Below are 21,128 nucleotides of genomic sequence, written 5' to 3'. Positions count from 1 at the left end.
ATACTCCAATACTCAAATCATACTCCAATAAATCAAATGGGGCCAAAAAATCTTTTTTAAAATTCTCATTTTGTCCTCAAGTGGCAAATGACCATTTTACCTTTGGATAGTGAAAATTCCGGTTTCATTCCAAATTGATCATCGGACTCCGAATTACCATTTTGAGTCATCCCTGAACTATGAAACTCTTAATTTCATCTTAAAATTCCTATTTGAACTAGTTCGAGGCTTAATCAACTTAATAGTACCATTAGGGGTAATATCGTCTTTTAACGATTTCTTGAACTTCCTAAATATGCAAATATTCTATTGAGCATGTAAATGACGTCGTAATTATTTTATAGAACAGGGTTTGACAGGTGTTATTTTTATTATCGTACCTTTTAGTTTATTTCAGAACTTTTGATCAATTTTTAACCAATTTTAAAGTATAGTGACAAAATTATATTCATTCAAATACGATCATAATTTGATCCATCACCCAAAGTAAATGATAAATTTGGACAAATTTTTTATTTTGACCAAAAAACATCGTAACAACATAAAATATGTTACTAAAAAATCTAATAAATGTCGTTCAATATTATTTATGAATCATTTGTAGTGGATCTTCTCTTATTTAATTATTTTATCTTTTATTGAATCTCTTTTATACATATGTATACATATATGCAATACTTATAAAAATTATATATATATATATACACACATTGATTAAGTTTTACACCTTTTATAATTTCATATACAATTAACTTTTAGCAAGCTAACATTGTTTGCACCTAATCATACATATAAAGTTTCTAGTCAGAATGATACCCGGAGAGCATTGGTGGGGAATATTGTTTTTTAATATATATTTAACGATTAAAATTTCATTGTTATCATACAAATAATTAGAAAGTTTTAATTAAGTTAAAATTTTTCATGCATGATCTATGTAAATAAAGTATATATGGAATACAACGATTATATCAACAAAATATAAATTGTATAAAAAATATGAAAGTTGTAAATTTAATTAATTTCACATATATATATATATGCATAATATTTAAAAATGTCTCTGAATTATTTAGAAAAATTCAAATAAACTTTTAAGCTTTTATTGCGTACAATCAAATTCTTGTATTTCTATTTTAAACCAAATAATCCATTATAATTAATAATTAACTAACCGTTATTAATCAAAATTCTACTTATTATTTTATGTCACATGATATTAACATGTTATGCTGACATGACATTTTTACCTTTCATGTTTACATCATGTCAACGTCACTTGGGTATAAAATGACAAGTTGAATTTGAATTAATAAAAGTTAGTTAACCATTAATTATAAATGTTTATTTATTTCAACATAAAAATATAAGAGTTTAATTGAACAAAATAAAAAGAGGAAGACTTAATTAAATTATTTTAAATAGTTTAGAAAATTTTTAATATATTTATTATTATAATAATAAATTAGTAATGTCAATCTGAATCGTAGATTGTCGTGGTATTGCTGTCGTGCCGCGTCGTTCCAATAGTGTTTGTGAATTAATAGTTTCGAAAAAAAAAGGTGCAAAAAAGGTAAATAAAGACCATAGCCAAAAGCAAGGGATTCCCCGGGCCCAAACGAAAAAATGTTTTAAATCCTTCTCTTTAAATTTTACATTAAAATGTCGAGTTTAAATTTTATGATACAAATTTATACACAAAATTAAAAAAGTAATTTAAAAATATTGTCCACTTTTTAAAATTAGAATTCAAAATTAAAAATTTATTTTTCTCATATTTGTTTATTTGTCAAATTTATTTATGCTAAAAACAATAAATATTTTTCAAAAACTAAACAACACCAAATATTGCGGAATACTTAAAAATCCTCACACGTTAACAACAGTATTTTTCTGTGGAGGAGTATATATAAAAAAGTTTAACGAGAAACATTAACTCTTAGGACAATGTTATCTTCATTGCTTTGCTAATTATTTCTGTGGCTGCAATTGAAATCAAATCTAAGTTTAACGGAAAGGGTAATTGATGTTAATGTTTCCGCAGAAACAAGAGCCACAGAAACAGAAGCCACAGTGCTTGTTTTTGACTCAAGCGATGCATGCATGAAGGAGAAGAAAAAAAGCCAAAGCCAAGAGGCAAAGTAATGGAAGTTTTGCTCTCAGCAGCCTAAAGTTTCCGTGAGAGAGAAGGAGATTAAGGGCATGATTAGTTTGTGAAAAAGTGTTCTCTTGTCTTTAATATTAAAGCCAAGTCTACATTTGAAAAGTCAACGAATGTGACAGAGGATTGGGATTCTTAATCAGTTCCATACTTTACATTTTCTTTTCATATGTATAAAAAATTCTGAGGAAGATTAAAAATTCCAATCATTTTTTAAAATTTAGTTGACATTTTCTTGTCGGCATAACTTGATGACATGATAGCATGACTCATTTCACATTAATTTTTATGGGGTTATGTCTACCATCACGCAATTATATTAATTATCATATCATATATTAATTAGACAAAAAAAATATCAATTGATAATAAATTTGATGATTGTTAAATTTTTTATTAAAATTAAGAGTTTGCGACTTGTTTAGTTATAATAAAAGAATAAAAATTTAAGGGTTTTTACATATTTTTTCAATATATGTTTCATAACATGAATATTCAGTTTACTCAATAATTCAACATGGCTTATCTATCTCACAAAACTTGGCTCTGCCAAAATCATTCCCGGGGATGCCTTGGCTTAAGCATCTGACCGAGACCACCAAGGCTGTTAAATGTCTTTACATTTGAAATTCTAGCCATGCCTTGGCGTTGGCTGAGTCTCACTCTCACGTGATGGTCCACGTAAAGTGCACTCAAATCTTTACCTCCAGAGACACCCTTCACACGGCTCTCCGATCGAGGTAAGGTATATCTGATTCTGTGCCCCCTCTCTTAGGCTGGTCCACAAAACCTCCACTGTAGGGATTATGGATTATTTTATCTACCATATAATTTATAAAATCCTTATCTGCATGACATGGTAATTTATCAAAATCTAGCATTTCAAGGCTGAATACATAGTATATATAATTTTAATACAAATACTGACTTTGCCATTCATGCTCACATATTGCTATAAGCCATATAATTTAAAACACAATTTATAACACAAGCAGGCAGTTTCCAATTACTCTATTTTCAAAACTAGTATTCAATTTTTCAAAAAATTTATAAAATCATTTTATAAAATCACAATTTCTCCTAAAACATAGCAATTTACCATTTAAACTCATTTTCTATAAAATCACATAATTGTATAAAACTACTCTAGATAATTAAGACAATAATAAGTTTACTCACAGTTCTAGGAGTCGATGTACTCCTAATCCCAGTCTTCAAGCACAATCTTTGTACTTTTACTAGTGTAATATGCTCACTACCTATCCACAATGTACAATACATAATTCACCACATTAATGCTTGACCATTATAAAATCAATTCAGGCTCAGTGTATATGCATGATATGATATGCAACTTATCCGACTACCGCTTAAATGCGGTGTTGACCTAATTCGGCCTATTACCCGATTAAATGACAATTGTGTCCGATTTGGCTCCAAATTGCTCCATTTCATTTCTAATACCTCAATTCACCAAACATTATTCAAATAACACCAATTTCAGCATCAAAACCCTCCCATTTCTTCATGGAAAAATTCGGCCATTACAGTGCACTAACACAGTGATTTTTCCTACTTAATTTTTTTCACCATTATTCATCATTTTCTAAGCCATTTCTCTTGAAATAATAACAATCCACCACCCACACACATGAAGGAAGATTCGGCCAATGATGATTCATGGGAAAAATGGATTCTTTTCTTATTGTTTTGCTTCTAAATATGCTAAACTAACTAAAAACACTAACATATCTTAAAATCAATTCAATCCAACATCTTTCTCTCTCCATACCCGTTTTGATCAGTCATGAATTCATCATGAAAACATGTAATTTAAGCATGAAAAATAAAGAGAAATGCGTAAGGAAAATAGATTTCAAGTTTAAATTGAAAAATCTTACCTTTTTCACTTGTTTTCCTTGATTTTCCACACTTTTTCTCTTGAAATCCTCCACCTAGGTTTTGTTCTTGTTTTTCCTTTCTTTCCTTTTGTCTTGGCCGAATATGGAGAAGAAGAATGGGATAAATATGGGCTGATTTTTATAGAAAATAATAAAATATCCTTGCTTGACACGTGGCATGTTTCCATTGGTCCATTTTTAAAACTTTAAAAATTTTAAACCTTTTATCTCCACCACATGATTAGTCAAAGGTCAAAATGAGGATAAGGGAAGACCATGTGCTGGACAAGTGTCCTGGTGGTGAAAAATTACTGTTTTGCCCCTAGGGTGGTAAAATTACCATTTTACCCTTATACTCTAAACTATACCGAAATTAAAATTTTTCACTTCTAAACCTCAAATCATACTCCAATACTCAAATCATACTCCAATGAGTCAAATGGGGCCAAAAAAATCTTTTCTAAAAATTTTCATTTTGTCTCTAGGTGGCAAATGACCATTTTGCCCCTAGATAGCAAAAATTCCGATTTGACTCCAAATTGATCCTCGAACTCCAAATCACCATTTTAAGTCATTCTTTGACTGTAAAATTTTGAATTTCACCTTAAAATTCCTATTTGAACTAGTTCGAGGCTTAATCGACTTAATGATACCATTAGGGGCAATATCGTCTTTTAACGATTTCTCAAACTTCCTAAATATGCAACTATTCTATTGAGCATGTAAATGATGTCGTAATTATTATATAGAACAGGGTTTGACATAAGTAGTGTCCATGTAATAATAAAATAAACAATGACATTGTTTAAAATATGTTAGTACTAAAAAAGCATAAAATAAAATATTTTATAATACTAAATTTTGATATTGTATTATATATAGAGATAATATGGAAAATCTTTTACTAATTTTTTTTTTAAAGTGATTTTTAGTAAAGTTGCCAATGAAGAGAATTTAGGTATTTGTCATTTTATCAATGAATTTCTCCCTGGCAATTCTTGATATTGCTAATAGTAACATTTTTAATTTGATTAAAAAATGACCATTAACACATTACAACTAATACTTCTTGTCGCATTCACAATGTTTTGTATCTCAAAAGGCACCATGTTTTTATACTTTATTCATTCACAATGGTATATATACTGCTCTTGACTTTTATTTTATTTTCATAAGAGAGAAGCTTATGCCTCAAGCTTAAGGTTTCTATATGGATTTGATTCCATATATAAGATGAAAAAGGAGACTATAAAAATTATATAATAAAAGTAGAATAATAAAGTAAAGTAGGTACCTGCTCATTTTTGTTGGTGCAAATGGGGTTTAGATGGAATTTAAGAATCGAAAAACTTGACTTTAAGGCGAGTCTTTCAATAGATGTTATCTTTAAGACTTATTTAGTCCCCACCACTCGGTATGCAAAAGGGAATAATGCAAATAGCCTTAGAGATACAATGAAGCTAATGTCTAACTTCGTCTTGCACTTTACAAGAGTAGACCACTAGATACACTCGAGGGTTTGTAAAGTTGTTAGGACTTAGAGCCTACTCTCTACAACAAGTAGATTATAAAAAATTTGGACGCTTTTGTAGTTGATGGGAACTTAAGTGTTTATGTTAATAGAACATAACACTTTTCTTACTCTTGATTTTTCTGCTTTTGTTTTGTTTTTTATTTGATATGTCAAAATGGTTGGCAACAGGCCCTTTATATAGGCTTGCAAGTGTCTCTTCTTCAAGAACACAACCCTTTCATTAAGGCACTATTTTGTCTAAAAGACATCTTTACATTTTGCTAGATACAACTCTAAGATAAAGGTATTGTTTAAGAGTCTGTTTGGCCTGGCTTTTTTCTAGCTTAAAAGCTATTATAAAGCTCTTATGAAAAATAATAGCTTTTAAAATTAAGCTAAAATTGTTTGGTAAATTTTTTTTAATAAGTTATAATTTTGGTTAAAATTATAATAAAGAGTATTTCTTTTTTTGAGAGGGTAATATTGTAATTATTTTAACAGATGATGATATTTTTGGAACAAAAATAAAAATTCTCTTGCATTTTTAAAAGAAGAAAAGAAAAAGCTCTTCATAGGAGCTTTTCCTGAAGCTCTTTTTTTCAAAATTTTATTCTTTAAAAAAAGCTACTTTTTTTTAAGAGCTTTTTAAAATTTTATGTTTGGCCTGANGAGTTTGTTTGGCCTGGCTTTTTTTTAGCTTAAAAGCTCTTATGAAGCTCTTATGAATAATAATAGCTTTTAAAATTAAGCTAAAATTATTTAGTAAATTTCTTTTTATAAGTTATAAATTTTTGTTAAAATTATCATAAAGGGTATTTCTTTTTTTGAGAGGGTAATATTGTAATTATTTTAACAGATGATGATATTTTTGGAACAAAAATAAAAATTCTCTTGCATTTTTAAAAAAAGAGAAGAAAAAACTCTTAATATGAGCTTTTCCTTGAAGCTCTTTTTTCAAAAATTTGTTCTTTAATAAAAGCTACTTTTTTTTAAGAGCTTTTTAAAATTTTATGTTTGGCCTGACTTTTATTTTTAAGAGATAGATAAGCTGAAAAAAAACTAGGCCAAACAAGCACTTAATAATCATCTTATGAAAGGAGAACTATTCATTCCATAAAACATAATCTTTGAGTTATAATTTAAAACAATAACTTTTCATATTTAGTACATGTTTGGCCTGTTTTTTTTCACCTTATCTACCTTTTAAAACCAAAAGCTTTTTTGAGAAGCTCTTAAAAAAAAAAACAGTTTTTTTTTAAGAACAAAATTTAAAAAAAAAAAAAAGAGCTTTAAAAAAAAGCTCCAAGGAAGAGCTTTTTTTTTTCTTCTTTTAAAAATACATTAATTTCAGGAAATACCCATCTCTAAATTAATCTCCCTCTCCTCTTCTTCCCTCTGCAAATTACCATTCTCCAACGTAAAATTACTATCTCCCTCTCCTCTACCTCTCTAAAGACTACTAAAAAATTAAAAACAGAAGACCAACCATTGAATAACAAAATTTAAAATTTTTTTGTTCTTACAAAAATTGAGAGAAAAAAAATCTAAAATTCAAAACTGCATTCAAAAACTATTTAAAGGTTTTCTATTTTTTTTTTCACTAAAAAAGATTTTAATATTAAATACACCGTTTCCTCCCTTTTCTTCTTTTTTGGGAATTGAAGCATCATGGTCCGATTGCTTGTTAGATCAACAAAAGTCTAATACTATTGCTACTATATAAGTTTGAAAATTATTCATTTTTTTATTGATTTCTTCGATTTTAATATCTGAAATTATATACAAACTTGAAGCATTACATTATAGCTTATTAGGTGATTGAAGATAGCATGAATACCCTTTATGGTAATTTTAACCGAAATTAGAGCTTATATAATTTATTTTGTTAAACAATTTATCAAATAATTTTAGCTTAATTTTTAAAAGCTATTATTTTTCATAAGAGCTTAATAATAGCTTTTAAGTTAAAAAAAAACTAGGCCAAACAAGCTCTTAAACTTTTGAGCTATAGTATTTTTTCAATTTGTCTCATAATTTTTGAATGTCATTTTACCTAGAGACATAACCATTCATATGAAAACCTACCTACAATTCAATAGTCACACTATGTCATTTTATGTGACAACTTTTGAGCTAAAATAGCTTTTTATTATGTGACATAACATTTGATTTTGAAATATATCAACAATTTTTGCACACCACAAATTTAAATTTGTAAGCATGAAAGAATGGTTTGATAGGGAAAAAAAATAGTATATAGCAACGAATATAAACATTAAAAAGCAACAAAAAAAAAGCTATTAAAGCTTGACACTCTACAAATTTTGTTTCTAAATAAAATGTCAGATCTTTATAACCAGCATAAATGACATTAATAGTACTTAAATGTAGCAAGAACCATAAGGGATCTAAATTCCGCTTGTTTCAACATACCCTTTTATTTAGAGTGAATTACAGAGAAGTACAACAAAACGTCTATAAATAATGCTTGATAAATTAATAATTTTGGTTGGTCCTGATTTGAGATCAACATGATAAATTAATAATTTGTTAAATTAATAAGATAATACATTTTGAAAAAAAACACATAGATCTCACTTGATATATAAATTAATAATTTTCTTATACATCAAAATTATATATATACATGACTCAATTATGATATTTTTGTAAAATATGATTCTAGTGTTATTTGTTTCTTCTTGAAATTGATATTTTCTTAGACCTCATCTCTAACTTTTCTTAATGCATTAAGAAACTCTGATGCAGTACTCTCATATTGTAAGAAAAAATTATGCCATGTGATTGTTACTTTTTTTTTTTTTGGAAAGGCATAGAAGATGTTATTTCATAAGAGGGGTTCACAAAAAGAACCCTGATGGGATACCCTGATGCCCTATGAGAAGAAAAGCAAGGCATGCCGCTCCTGGTTGCAATTGTGATCAGACCTAACAATTTTCAGAACAGTGATTCTTCCCAGAGAACAGACTCATTCCAATGCAACCAAGTTCACTATACAAAAAGGAAGTCCCTATAAAAAAGCTAAACATTACATCATATTCATAGTACCTGTACAATTTCACCATTCTTTCTTCTTAGATGGCAGCAAGATCTCAGAAACCTTCTGCACATTTTGCAGCATTCGTGAGGCATGCCAACAAGTTTCAAAACACAGCAGCATAATCTAAGCCAATAATTTTTGAAGTAGCAATTATCATGAGCGGTCATCCGTATAACAAGGCCATTCATTGGTGTTATCATCTCCACACACACATAACAGGTCAGGAGTTCTCAATTGAGCATAACAATTTGAGCAATTGAGCATGGTTTTACCGCATTTGTTTTAGAGGCATGACAAAGAGCTGTAAGATTGCATGAAGATTTAGAGAATTATAAAGTATTATGGAGTCTCAGGTCCTCAAAAGCCCAGCAGCTTACAATCAAGCATCTTCCGAAGTTTTGTACTAGGTTTTCTTTTCTTTTCTTTGTATTGGTGCAAAAGGCATTCGGGTTTCTTTCCTCTAAATTATTTAATACCACTTCCATCCCAATTATTTCTCCATTCAAATTAGAAACTCGAATGCCACACAAAATTGTTTGATATTACAAGTATTTTGTAATATAGTTTTCAAGCATGATTTGAAACTATTATCTTCAACTAGAAATATGGGTAGGGAAAATCAGAAGAGGGAAGGAGGAACTAATTCAAGATTCATTTTGCAAGTAAAACAAGCCATTATTAGAAAGGAAAGCAGGAAAAACAATACTATATCGTTTCAAACTAGTCTAAAACTGCGAGAACCCATAAATTCTCCCTGGCTCCTCCACCTGCCCCCCACCAAGAGCAAAACAAATGAAAATAAAGAAATTTTGGAAAAAATATTTTGGTTATGATTTTGACGTGATTTCACTAGTGTAATCCAATTCTTTAAACAAAAACAAATCACACTTAAATAACAAACTACTTCACATGAAATCTTTTTGACATAAACTAAGTTTCTTTTCCTTTGCCATATTACCAAACAATGAAACTTGTCCTCCAAAGCGTAAACTTTATACCAAATGGGAACAAAAATCAGAACCCCATTTCTAAATTTAACTTAAATCCCACAATTCAAATAAAATCCATAGACTTTGTGAGGACTCACTATTACGTAAGAAGCAACGAGGAGGAACCCAGAAGACCCAAAAGCGCGCCAAGTGAGAGTGCCAAGCAAGAAGGCAGCACAAATTCTGGAGAGAGATAGCCCCGCTACTAAAAGTGGGCTTCCGATGACGAAGATCACGAGGTTGCTGAGGAAGGCCGATTGCCACGTGGGCGGCGACGATTGGATGATGTCCATGGCCCTTGATACTGCGCCGTGGCCTGGAAACGCGTTGGGTCTGTGAAGGAATTGCATTTTGGGGGGTTTAGAATTGGGAATTACAGGGTTAGGGTTTAGGAAGATTGGGGATTTTTTGGGGAGGGAACATCGCAATTGGTGAGAAGAAACCGGAGGGAATTTGAATTGAAGGTGAAGCAGAGTAGTTGACCATGCCATTCCTACGAGCTGTTTCTGAGTAAAGAAGCATTGACGAGAGAAGGAGCTTGTGTGTCTTAAAATTTTCCCTTAAAAAATAATCATTTACTCATTTAGTTATTAAATAAAAATATTTAATTATAATTTGGATTTTTTGGAGTTATAAATATAAGTTTTTATAAGTTTTGGATCGAATAAATCTTGGGTTTTGGATCATTATGAGCTCTGTTCGTTTTAGATTTGAGTCATGTTGAACTTGGATCGTCTAAAATTAATATCATTTTAAATTCATGTATTTTCAAATTTAAATTTTTAATTTTTTTATTTAATTTGAATTAAATTGAATTTGATTTCGAATCAATTAAAATAAAATTTTGAATTGGATGAAATTTGACTTTTTTAATTAAGAGAGAAAACTTAAATAATTTATATTTTTAAATAAAAAAATTATAATTTGAAACATGGTTCAGAAATATTTTAATTTTGTTAAAAAGTAAGTTAATTATTTGCATTAATATAATGATTGTATAGATAATGGTATTTAAAGACTTTATCCTTTATATGAGCAAAAAGACTTTTTATATAGGCAAAATACTTACAAGATACCATTACAACTCTCTTAAAATAACACCTTCACACACTCGAAACTCCAACTCAATATCCTTTTTTCCTTGATATACATTCTTCGTCACCATTCTATATTGTTTTTTTTTTTTTGTTTTTTTAGGAAGAGAGAAGATTATGCCTCAAGCTTAAGGTTTCTACTATAAAAATTATAAAAGTAGTATAATAAAGTAGTGAAACATTGCTTAACATACAATATTAAATATTACTTATGATTCAACACTAAATGATTTGGTTGACATTTCAAGAGAAAGCAGGCTTGGGAGGCATTTCAAGGAGCTCAACTTCACTTTCAAGCATCTCCAAGACTTTGCTCATTGAAGGACGATCTGCGGGCTTCATCTCTCTGCACCAAAAGGCTACTATTACCATTTTCCTCATAATTTTGTTTTCATTCTCTGTAACATCTCCAAGCTCTATGATATCTCCTTCTTCAAGTCGATCATCAATCCATGATAGAAAATAAATTTGACTTGAATGTTAAGCAGAGACATTCACATTTTTTTTCCTTCCGACAATTTCCATTAACATCATTCCAAAACTATAAACATCGGCTTCATATGAGATGCTTCTAATATTTTATAAAACAATTCAGGAGCCATATACCTAATGTACCTCTTGTAGCTGTAAAAGAGACAATATTGTCATCCACTGAATACAACTTTGCAAGGCCAAAATTTGAAAATTTTGAGATAAAATTCTCATCTAGAAGAATGTTATGTGGCATGATATCGAAATGTAAAATTTGCATTTCACAACCTCTATGTAAATATTCAATACCTTGAGCCACTCACAATGCAATCTCAAACATTTTTTGCCAGCTCAAAGTGTTACTTTCAGTTGAAAATATAATTTTATCTAAGGACCCATTCTGCATGAAGTCATATACAAGAGCTTGTTTTGATCCCTTCACGCAAAATCCAACAAGTCTTACCACATCAACATGGTGAATTCTTTCAATAGTTGCAACTTCATTGATGAAATCTTGGCCATTAGCTTTTGATTTGTTTAACAATTTTGTCGCAACAAGTTGACCACTTCGAAGTTTTCCTTTAAACACAGAGCCATATCCTCCTTGTCTTAATTTATTCTTGAAACCATCCATCATTCTTTTTATTTCAAAATAAGAATATCTTATAGGCATTAGATTGTTTTGACTTTGAAGAAAATTCTCAATCATGTCATCCATCGACAAATGCCTCCTTTTCAATTTGCGTACAACCAATATAATCAAGCAAGTTATCCCCAAAAATGTTCTTAGTAATATCATTCCTGTTTCACAACAAAAAATATATAACAATATATAAATTAATTAGTTGGACACCATGATTTAATACACCAATCTTGTACTTTTATTGATTTAATACACCTTTTTCTTGGGTGAGAAAAAACAAAAAAAATTGAAAAACATGATTATAGAATATGTATATGTTATTTACTAATTTAATTTGGGTATGTGCTGCCATATTTTCACAAACAAACTTCACAGAGTAGTTTGAGATAAGGTTCAAATTTACCCCCAATCTACTTAACATTTTTTTTGAAAGGACCAATCTACTTAACATGATGGATCAAATTTAGTATTCATTTTTGAATAGGTGTAATTTTTATTATTGTACTTTTTAGTTTATTTCATAACTTTTAATTATTTTTAACCAATTTAAAAGTATAGTGACAAAATTATACTCATTCAAATATGATCATAATTTGGTCCATCATCCAAAGTAAAATGATAAATTTGGACATAATTTTTATTTTGACTAAAAAACATTAATGTAGTTCAATATTATTTATGAATTATTTACAGTGGATCTTCTTTTATTTAATTATTTTATCCTTTATTGAATCTCTTTTATACATACATACACATGTATGCAATACTCATAAAAATTTTATATATATATATGAGGGCTCAAGTTACACATTGATTAAGTTTTACACCATTTTATAATTTAATATACATTTATGTTTTAGCAAGCTAACTTTATTTGTATCCAATCGTACATATAAAGTTTCAAGGAGTGTAATATATATCCGTATCACAGTGGTAGAGAATATTATTTTTTAATATATATTTAGCAGTTAAAATTTTATTGTTATCATATAAATAATTAGATATTTTCAATTGATTTAAAATTTTTCATGCATGATCTATGTAAATTGAGCATATATGGAATACAACAGTGAAAGTAACAACATATTAATCATATAAAAAATATGAAAAGGTGTAAATTTAACTAATTGACACTGATATATATATATATATATATATATATATATATATATATATAATACTTAAAAAAATTTGAATAAATTTTATTCTTTCATTGTGTTTGATCAAGTATTAAACATTTATTTTGGAACAAATAAATTGTTATAATCAATAGTTAACTAACTGTTATTAATTAAAATGTCATTTGTCATTTTATGTCATGTGACGTTAATATATCATGTTTACATGTCATAGTATGTGACATGCTGACATAATTACGTGCTATTTTTACCTTCCATGTCAGTATCATATCAACATCACGTGAATATAAAATGACAAGTGACATTTGAAATAATAACAATTAGTCAACCGTTAATTATAAAAGTTTATTTGAATCAAAATAAAATATGATGATTTGATTGAACGAAATAAAAAAAATTATTTGAATTTTTTAATATATGTATTATTATAATAATAAATTACAAATGTAAATCTGAATCTTAGATTCCTACTACATTACGATGTCGTACATTGTAACAACTCTAGAATTTCAGAGTAAATAAATAAGTGTAGAATTTAGTACCTGTTATTGTAACACAAGGAATCCGGATTCCTGCTAAGATATCACCAATTCGAAAATTAAGTGTTAATATATAGATACTATACAAGAAAGTAAAGGCAAACCAAATAATAATCAAAATAGTAATGAACTCAGAAAGAAAGAACACCTTTATTAGGAACTAAACTATCCTCTGTTAAGGTGCCCCGCAGAAAATCCAGGTTGCTTTTTATATATATCGCCAGCGGAAGCAACAACAGTTGGAGCAAGGATAGCAATCTATAATGAATATTCAAAAAACCAAATAAAAAACGTTAATTCTTAATAAGGCAAATGAAATTAGCACTTTTACTGTTGAAAATGTTTTAAATCCTTCTGTTTAAATTTTACATTAAACATATTTAGAGTAAAAGTAAATAATTAAAGTCTGAAGTAGACACTACATTAATAAAAAATTGCGATTCTAATTTTAAAAAAAATATCGAGTTTAAATTTTAGAATGAATAAAATACAGATTTATATACATACTAAAAAATGTAATTTAAAAATATTTAAATTTTTAAAAAAGAATTAAAAACTAAATTTTTTTTATATTTATTTATTTATCATATTTGTGCTAAAAATAATAAATATTTTTCAAAAGCTAAACAACACCAAATATTGCGGAATACTTAAAAACCCTCACACGTTAACAATTGAGTCCCACCGCAGCGAAACATAATGATAATAGGAAGTTGACCATGAGAGTTGGAATCCCGCTAACAGCTTTGTGTAAATATCAAAAGTAGAGAGGAAGGTGATGTTGGCAACCATGATTGGAACCCGGGCTTCAACTGTGCATGACTCATGGAAATCAGACGGTGCTGTTTTTCCATCCAAAAAGTAAAAATAAGGAGGTCGAGAGGAAGGGTATTGGTACAACGAAAAGCATCGATATAAACCCAAGAGTCGTTGATCTGCATCATGCAATTTACGAGATACATGACTCTAAATTCAGGGATAGTTTGATAGAAATTTATTTCTTCCGCTGAAAAGGGGCGCCAAGGATATAGTTTTACCGCAGAAGGGATGGACCAATCATATAGTTTTTTGGGACAAACGCTGGCCCAATGACAGGAACTATGAGGAATGGAGCAGTTATGCTTGTCAAGACTCACGTCTAACAGTTGAAAGGTTTGGTCACTAAAAGAGATGTGTTGGACATAGAAATTCCCATGTTTCATGGGCAAAATGGTGCGGTTATTCTCGCATACTAGTTCATAACGATTGTAACCACAACTTCGAGGCTGACTTTTTAATCGAAAAGGGTAAGTGATGTTAATGTTTCCACAGAAAGAAGAGCCACAGTGCTTGTGTTTGCCTCTAGCGATGCATGCATCAGGGAATAGAGTTATAGCAAGGGCCAGAAGGCCGAATAATGGAAGCTTTGATCTTATTATCCCAAAATTTCAGGGGAGAGAAGGAGATTAAGGGCTTAATTAGTTTGTGAAGAAGCACTACGATCTTCTCCTAGACTTATTGTTAAAACCAAGTCTTCTTTTGAAAAGTCAATCAACAAATTAAATCCCAAGCCTCAGAACACGTTTAACACAAAGCCTATAATAGTACTCAATGACCCTTGGGTGATTTTCCACGCAAACAAACAAGAAAGAAGAAAATCTGTTAAAACCAATTGGTAGCGAAACTAACAGAAAAGAAATCTTTCTAATTCATCCAAGTATATCTGCACAGTAGGGAGATTAATATAACCCCTCAATAAATAAATATATATTTAATCGCTTAAATAGTGTTATAAAATTTGGAATTTCAAAATTTCATCACAAATATATAAAATATAATTTAAATAAAATAGATCAATTTCCTCTTCAAAAAAAAAATCAATTTCCATATCTTATATTTATTTTTTGTAAGTATAAAAAAGTCATTTTTTTTTAAATATTATGTATAAAACAGTTTAACGAGGAAGATTAAAAAAGAGTTAGGATAATGTTATCTTTATTGCTTTGCTAATTATTTCTGTGGCTGCAATTGAAATCAAATCTTCCTTTGAACAAGTGGAAAAAACACAATATAATAATTAAATTTGCATTTATTAATTTTTTCATCAACTTGTGTTTTTAAAAATCCATTTGCATATAACTTTTACAGAAATTCTCTTACTTCATGGGGAAAATGGTGCGGTTATTCCTGCTCACTTGTCTTCGTTCGAAAAGTCAGTCAAGTCAACTAACTAAAGCCAACCACTTTAACACAAAGCCAATCATAGCTCTCAGCTGATTTTCTACTAAAACAGAAATAAGTGAAGAAATATAGTATGCAACTGATTGGTAACGAAACTGACATAAAAAGAATCTTACTTCGTAATTTGTCTGAGTTGAGAGATTAATATAAGCCTCCAATAAGATATAAATAAAATCATTCGAGTACTCCTATAAATTTATTGTGTAGTCTTAAAATTTCACCGTCGATCTATTAAGTCTAAAAGGACTAATCAGTCCATATTTTAGATTTTTTTTATATGTATAAAAAGTTTAAAAAGAAAGATTGACTAAGAACTAAGGCATTTAATTTTTTTAACTTGTGTTATTAAAAATATTTTATTTCAAATTTGGCTGCTCTATACAATCTTTTTTTAGAAGTATTTTGGACAAAAAACAATTGCAGTTAAAGAGAGATTTACATGCATATATGGTCACAAACACTGCAGTTTTATAAAAGCTGTTAATTATATATGAAAATGAATTGCACCCAAAAGGTTTAAACAACTAATACTATAGATACGTACATACATAAAAATATAAATATAAGATATCACATATTTTCTTTGTATATGTAATACCCTTCACAAGGTATATACTATAAAAACATTTAGATTTATTAAGCTATAGTTTTATAAAAACAAATAAGTAGATGTTCTTTTAGTATTTTATTTAATTGCAGTTATAACTTTTGGTGCCTTAATAATTAAAAAATAGAAGAAGGGATCTTTAAGTAAATAAAAAAGTTTAATTAATGTCAGTTTTATTTATCACGTTTAAGTTAGTGGGGTTAAGGTCAGTTTATCTTACCTAACAATAACTCACTAAATCATGTTTAAAAAAAAAAGATAGTGGAAGTTAGGTTAGTTTACAATTTTAAAAGAAAAAGCAGAAAACTCATGTCAGTTTATTTCAGCGGGCTCAAACGATAGGTAGTAAGAAGAGATTAACACCAAGGAAGAAGAAAGACAGAAAAAAAGAAAAAGTATTCAAGGGATTGCTGATTAAGGTATATTTAGGGTTGTATTTTCATAGTTTGCGCACAAAAGCCTAGGTGTTCAGTGTGTGGTGGAGAACATCGAGCTGCTAAATGTAGGCATGTAACTGGTGCTTGTTTTAGAGGTGGACAACAGGGCCATTGTATTGCTGATTGTCCTTTAGTCCTTCAAGAATCTTAATCTGTGTAAAGGCCACAAAACTCTTGAACCTTTGAAACTACAACGCAAAGGACTCAACCCACTCATGTTGTTTAGACTACGCAAACACCTTTTTCTGAACATCAAAAAGTGGGAAGACCTTGCACCTAGGGCCGTGCTTATGCTATCACTCAGTCTGATGTAGAGGCATCCAACACCGTTGTCTCAAGTTCATTGCTAGTTGCCTCAGCTTTTGCTTATGTATTGTTTGATACCGATGCATCTCGTTCTTTTGTATTTGCTACATTTGTTCAAAAGTTTGCTTTGCCTTGTATGCTTCTGGATTATGAACTATGCGTAGACACTCCAGTTAGAGATGATATTATCTCATATCAGATTTGTAAGATGTGTGTGGTATGGATTGAAGATAGAGAATTGCTTGCATATCTTCATGTTTTAGATATGTAAGATTTTGATGTAATTCTAGGGATGGATTGGTTGGTTGTAAATTTTGTTAAAGTTGACTATCGAGGGAAAAGGGTAGACTTTGAGATTCCTGGAGAAACACCTGTTTGTTTTCGTGGTAGTGGTCCTTACACTTTTTTATGAGTCATCTTTGCTTTGAAAGCTAGGTGATTGCTTACTAGTGGTTGCAAAGGATTTTTGGCAGCTAGTATAGACAATAGAATGAAGAAGTTAATGATTAAAGAGATTCTTATTATGGGGGAATTTCCTAATGTTTTTCTTAAAAATCTACCTAGTTTATCTCCTAATAGGGAAATTGATTTCTCTATTGATTTGGTTCCAAGAACTGGCTCGATTTCTAAAGCTCCTTATAGAATGGCTCTTATAGAATTAAAAGAGTTGAAAGAGCAGTTGCAAAAACTTCTTGATAAGGGCTTTATTAGACCTAGTGTATCTACTTGGGGAGCGCCATTGTTATTTGTGAAGAAAAAGGATGGGAGTGTGAGGTTGTGCATTGATTATCGGGAGTTAAATAAGGCAACCATGAAGAATAGGTATCCTTTGCCTCGAATAGATGATTTATTTGATCAACTAAAGGGCGCTCAAGTGTTTTCCAAAATTAATCTTCAATCTGGTTATCACCAATTGAAGGTGAGAATTGAGGATGTTCCCAAAACTGCTTTTTGTACCCGATATGGGCATTATGAGTTCCTTGATATGCCTTTTGAGTTGACAAATGCTCCGGCTACTTTTTTGGACTTGATGAATAGGGTTTATAAACCTTATTTGGATAAGTTTGTGGTTGTTTTTATTGATGATATTCTAGTGTATTCCTCTAACTCAGCAGATCATAAAGAGCATCTAAGGGTTGTTTTGAAGACTTTGAGGCAGAAACAGTTATTTGCTAAATTGAAGAAATGTGAATTTTGGCTTTCTAGTGTTGCTTTCCTTGGGCATGTGGTGTCGAAAGATGGGATTTCGATGGATTCAAAGAAAGTTGAAGCAGTGGTGAATTGAAAGAGACCACATAATGTTGATGAGATTCGTAGTTTTCTGGGTTTAGTAGGATACTATAGGCGATTTGTGGAGGATTTTCTCGTATTGCCTTACTTTTAACCAGATTGGTATGGAAAGAGATTCATTTTGAGTGGACAAACGATTGTGAAAAGAGCTTTAAGGAGTTAAAGAAAAAATTAGTATTCGCTCCCATACATACCATGCCTACTAGTGGTAAGGGATTTGTTGTTTATAGTGATGATTCCAAAAAGAGACTTGGGTGTGTTCTTATGCAGGATGATAAGGTGATCGCTTAGGCTTCTAGACAGTTGAAACCTTATGAAGAGAATTATCCTACTCTTGATTTAGATTTGGCAACAGTGGTTTTCGCATTAAAAATTTGAAGACACTATTTATATGGAGAGTCTTGTGAGGTCTTTACAGATCATAAAAGTTTGAAATATCTTTTCACGCAGAAGAAGTTGAATATGCGACAAAGAAGATGGCTAGAATTATCAAAGGATTATGACTTGACCATCAATTATCACCCAGGTAAGGCAAATAGAGTTGCTGATGCTCTAAGTAGAAAGACGTCTGGGAACATGGTCGTAATGATTACTTCCCAAAAACAGATTTTAGAGGACTTACGGAGGATGAATATTGGTGTATGTATACAGGGTTTTGGAGCATTATTGGCTAACATACAAGTACAACCAACTTTAATTCACTGGATTAAGATAGCCCAAGTAGATGATCTTCGACTTTAGCACATTAAACTTGGGGTTGAATCTGGTTTGAAACCAGACTTTAGGATTCATGATGATGACTCTTTGAGGTTTGGTAATAGAATTTGTATTCCCAATGATGCAGAATTGAAGAGAGAAATTTTGTTGGAAGCTCATTATAGTAATTGTACAATCCATTTTGGTGGTACCAAGATGTATAGAGATTTGAAGAACACTTTTTGGTAGAACAATATGAAGAGAGAGATTGCATAGTTTTTAGCCAAATGTCTGACATGTCAACAAGTTAAGGTTGAACATCAGAGGCCAGTAGGGTTATTGCAACCCTTTCCTATTCCAGAATGGAAATGGGAATGAATTACTATGGACTTTATATCAGGTTTGTCGAGAACACTAAAAGGTAATGATGGCATCTAGGTGATTGTTGATAGATTAACAAAGTCTGCTCACTTTTTGGCTATTCGTACGAAAATATCATTGGAAAAGTTAGCGGAGTTATATGTGGAGCAGATTGTGAGACTGCATGGGGTGCTAGTGTTTATTGTATATGATTGAGATTCTCGATTTGTGGTGAAATTTTGGGAGAGTCTGCATAAATCTTTGGGAACTAGACTTAATTTTAGTACTACTTTTCATCTCCAAACAGATGGTCAGTCCGAGACAATTAATTAAATTCTTAAGGACATGTTGAGAGCTTGTGTCATGGATTTTGGAGGTTCTTGGGATCGACACTTGTCATGGACGAAATTTGCTTATAATAATAGCTATCGGCCTAGTATCCAAATGGCTTCATTCGAAGCTTTGTATGGTAAGAAGTACAGGTCACCTCTTTGTTGGGATGATGTGGGTGAAAGACAGTTATTAGGTCTAGATCTTATTCAACAAGCAGTTGAGAAGGTTCAGTTAGTTAGAGAACATCATCGTACGACTCAAAGTAGACAGAAGAGTTATACAAACAATAAAAGAAGGAAGATAAAATTTAAGGTTAGAGATCATGTCTTTTTGCTAGTTTTACTTACTAGAGGAGTATTGCGATTTGGGATTCGAGGAAAACTTAGTCCTCGTTATGTGGGTTGATTTGAGATTTTGGATAAGGTTGGTGATGTGGCTTATAGGTTGGCACTTCCACCTACTCTATCGGGAGTGCATAACATGTTTCATGTTTCTTTGTTGAGAAAATATGTTCCAGATCTTAGTCATGTGGTGGAAGTAGCTCCTTTGAGACTTAGAGAAGATTTGTCCTATGATGAGCATCCTATACGTATTGTGGATAGAAAAGAGCAAGTTCTAAGAAGGTGAACTATTCTTTATGTTAAGGTCAAACGGAGTAACCATACAGAACGAGAAACGACTTGGGATTTATAAGAAAATATCGAAAAGAAGTATCCCCACCTTTTTAGGACCAAGGTAAGAGTTTAAGGAACTAAACTCCTTTTTAAGGAGGGGAGGATGTGATACCCATCACAAAGTATATATTATAAAAATATTTAGATTTATTAAGCTATAGTTTTATAAAAATAAATAAGTAAATGTTGTTTTAGTATTTTATTTAATTGCAATTATAACCTTGAGTGCCTTAATAATTAAAAAAATAGAAAAAAGGTCTTTAAGTAAATAAGGAAGTTTAATTAATGTTGGTTTTATTTATCATGTTTAAGTTAGTGGGGTTAAGGTCAGTTTGTTTTACCTGACCACAACTCACTAAATCACATTTTAAAAAAAAAAGATAGTGGAGGTTAGGTTAGTTTACAAGTTTAAAAGAAAAGGCAGAAAACTCATGTCAGTTTATTTCATCAGACTCAAACGATAGGCAGTCAAGAAAGCTTAATACCATGGAAGAAGCAACATAGAAAAAAGAGAAAAGTATTCAAGAGAGTGTTGATTAAGGTATGTTTAGGGTTGTATTTTCATAGTTGGGCACAAAAACCCTAAATTATTTATGTTTTCTTAACTTTTATTCAAATCCGGTACTATTCTGGTGACTTTTCGATGGCATGATGGGTACCAATGGAAAGGTCTTGAAAAGATCTTTTCAATGGT

The 21,128-nt window shown here is 30.3% G+C and overlaps 1 protein-coding gene and 2 pseudogenes across 1 annotated transcript; 1 reads left to right on the top strand and 2 right to left on the bottom strand.

Annotated features, from left to right (window-relative positions):
* LOC108662766 overlaps positions 1 to 10,116 on the bottom strand; it is a 19,828-nt pseudogene extending 9,712 nt beyond the window's left edge.
* Positions 10,838 to 13,230, bottom strand: LOC18594380 (annotated as a pseudogene).
* On the top strand, positions 17,572 to 18,366 carry LOC108662765 (RNA-directed DNA polymerase homolog). The gene has a single exon (XM_018124324.1). It carries the CDS (start codon positions 17,572 to 17,574, stop codon positions 18,364 to 18,366), a length of 795 nt encoding a protein of 264 aa, XP_017979813.1.

This window comes from Theobroma cacao, chromosome 7 (genome assembly GCF_000208745.1).
Source record: "Theobroma cacao cultivar B97-61/B2 chromosome 7, Criollo_cocoa_genome_V2, whole genome shotgun sequence".
Taxonomy (NCBI): domain Eukaryota; kingdom Viridiplantae; phylum Streptophyta; class Magnoliopsida; order Malvales; family Malvaceae; genus Theobroma; species Theobroma cacao.
The sequence above is the reverse complement of the archived record's forward strand: the minus strand, read 5'-3'. Positions and strand labels throughout refer to the sequence as shown.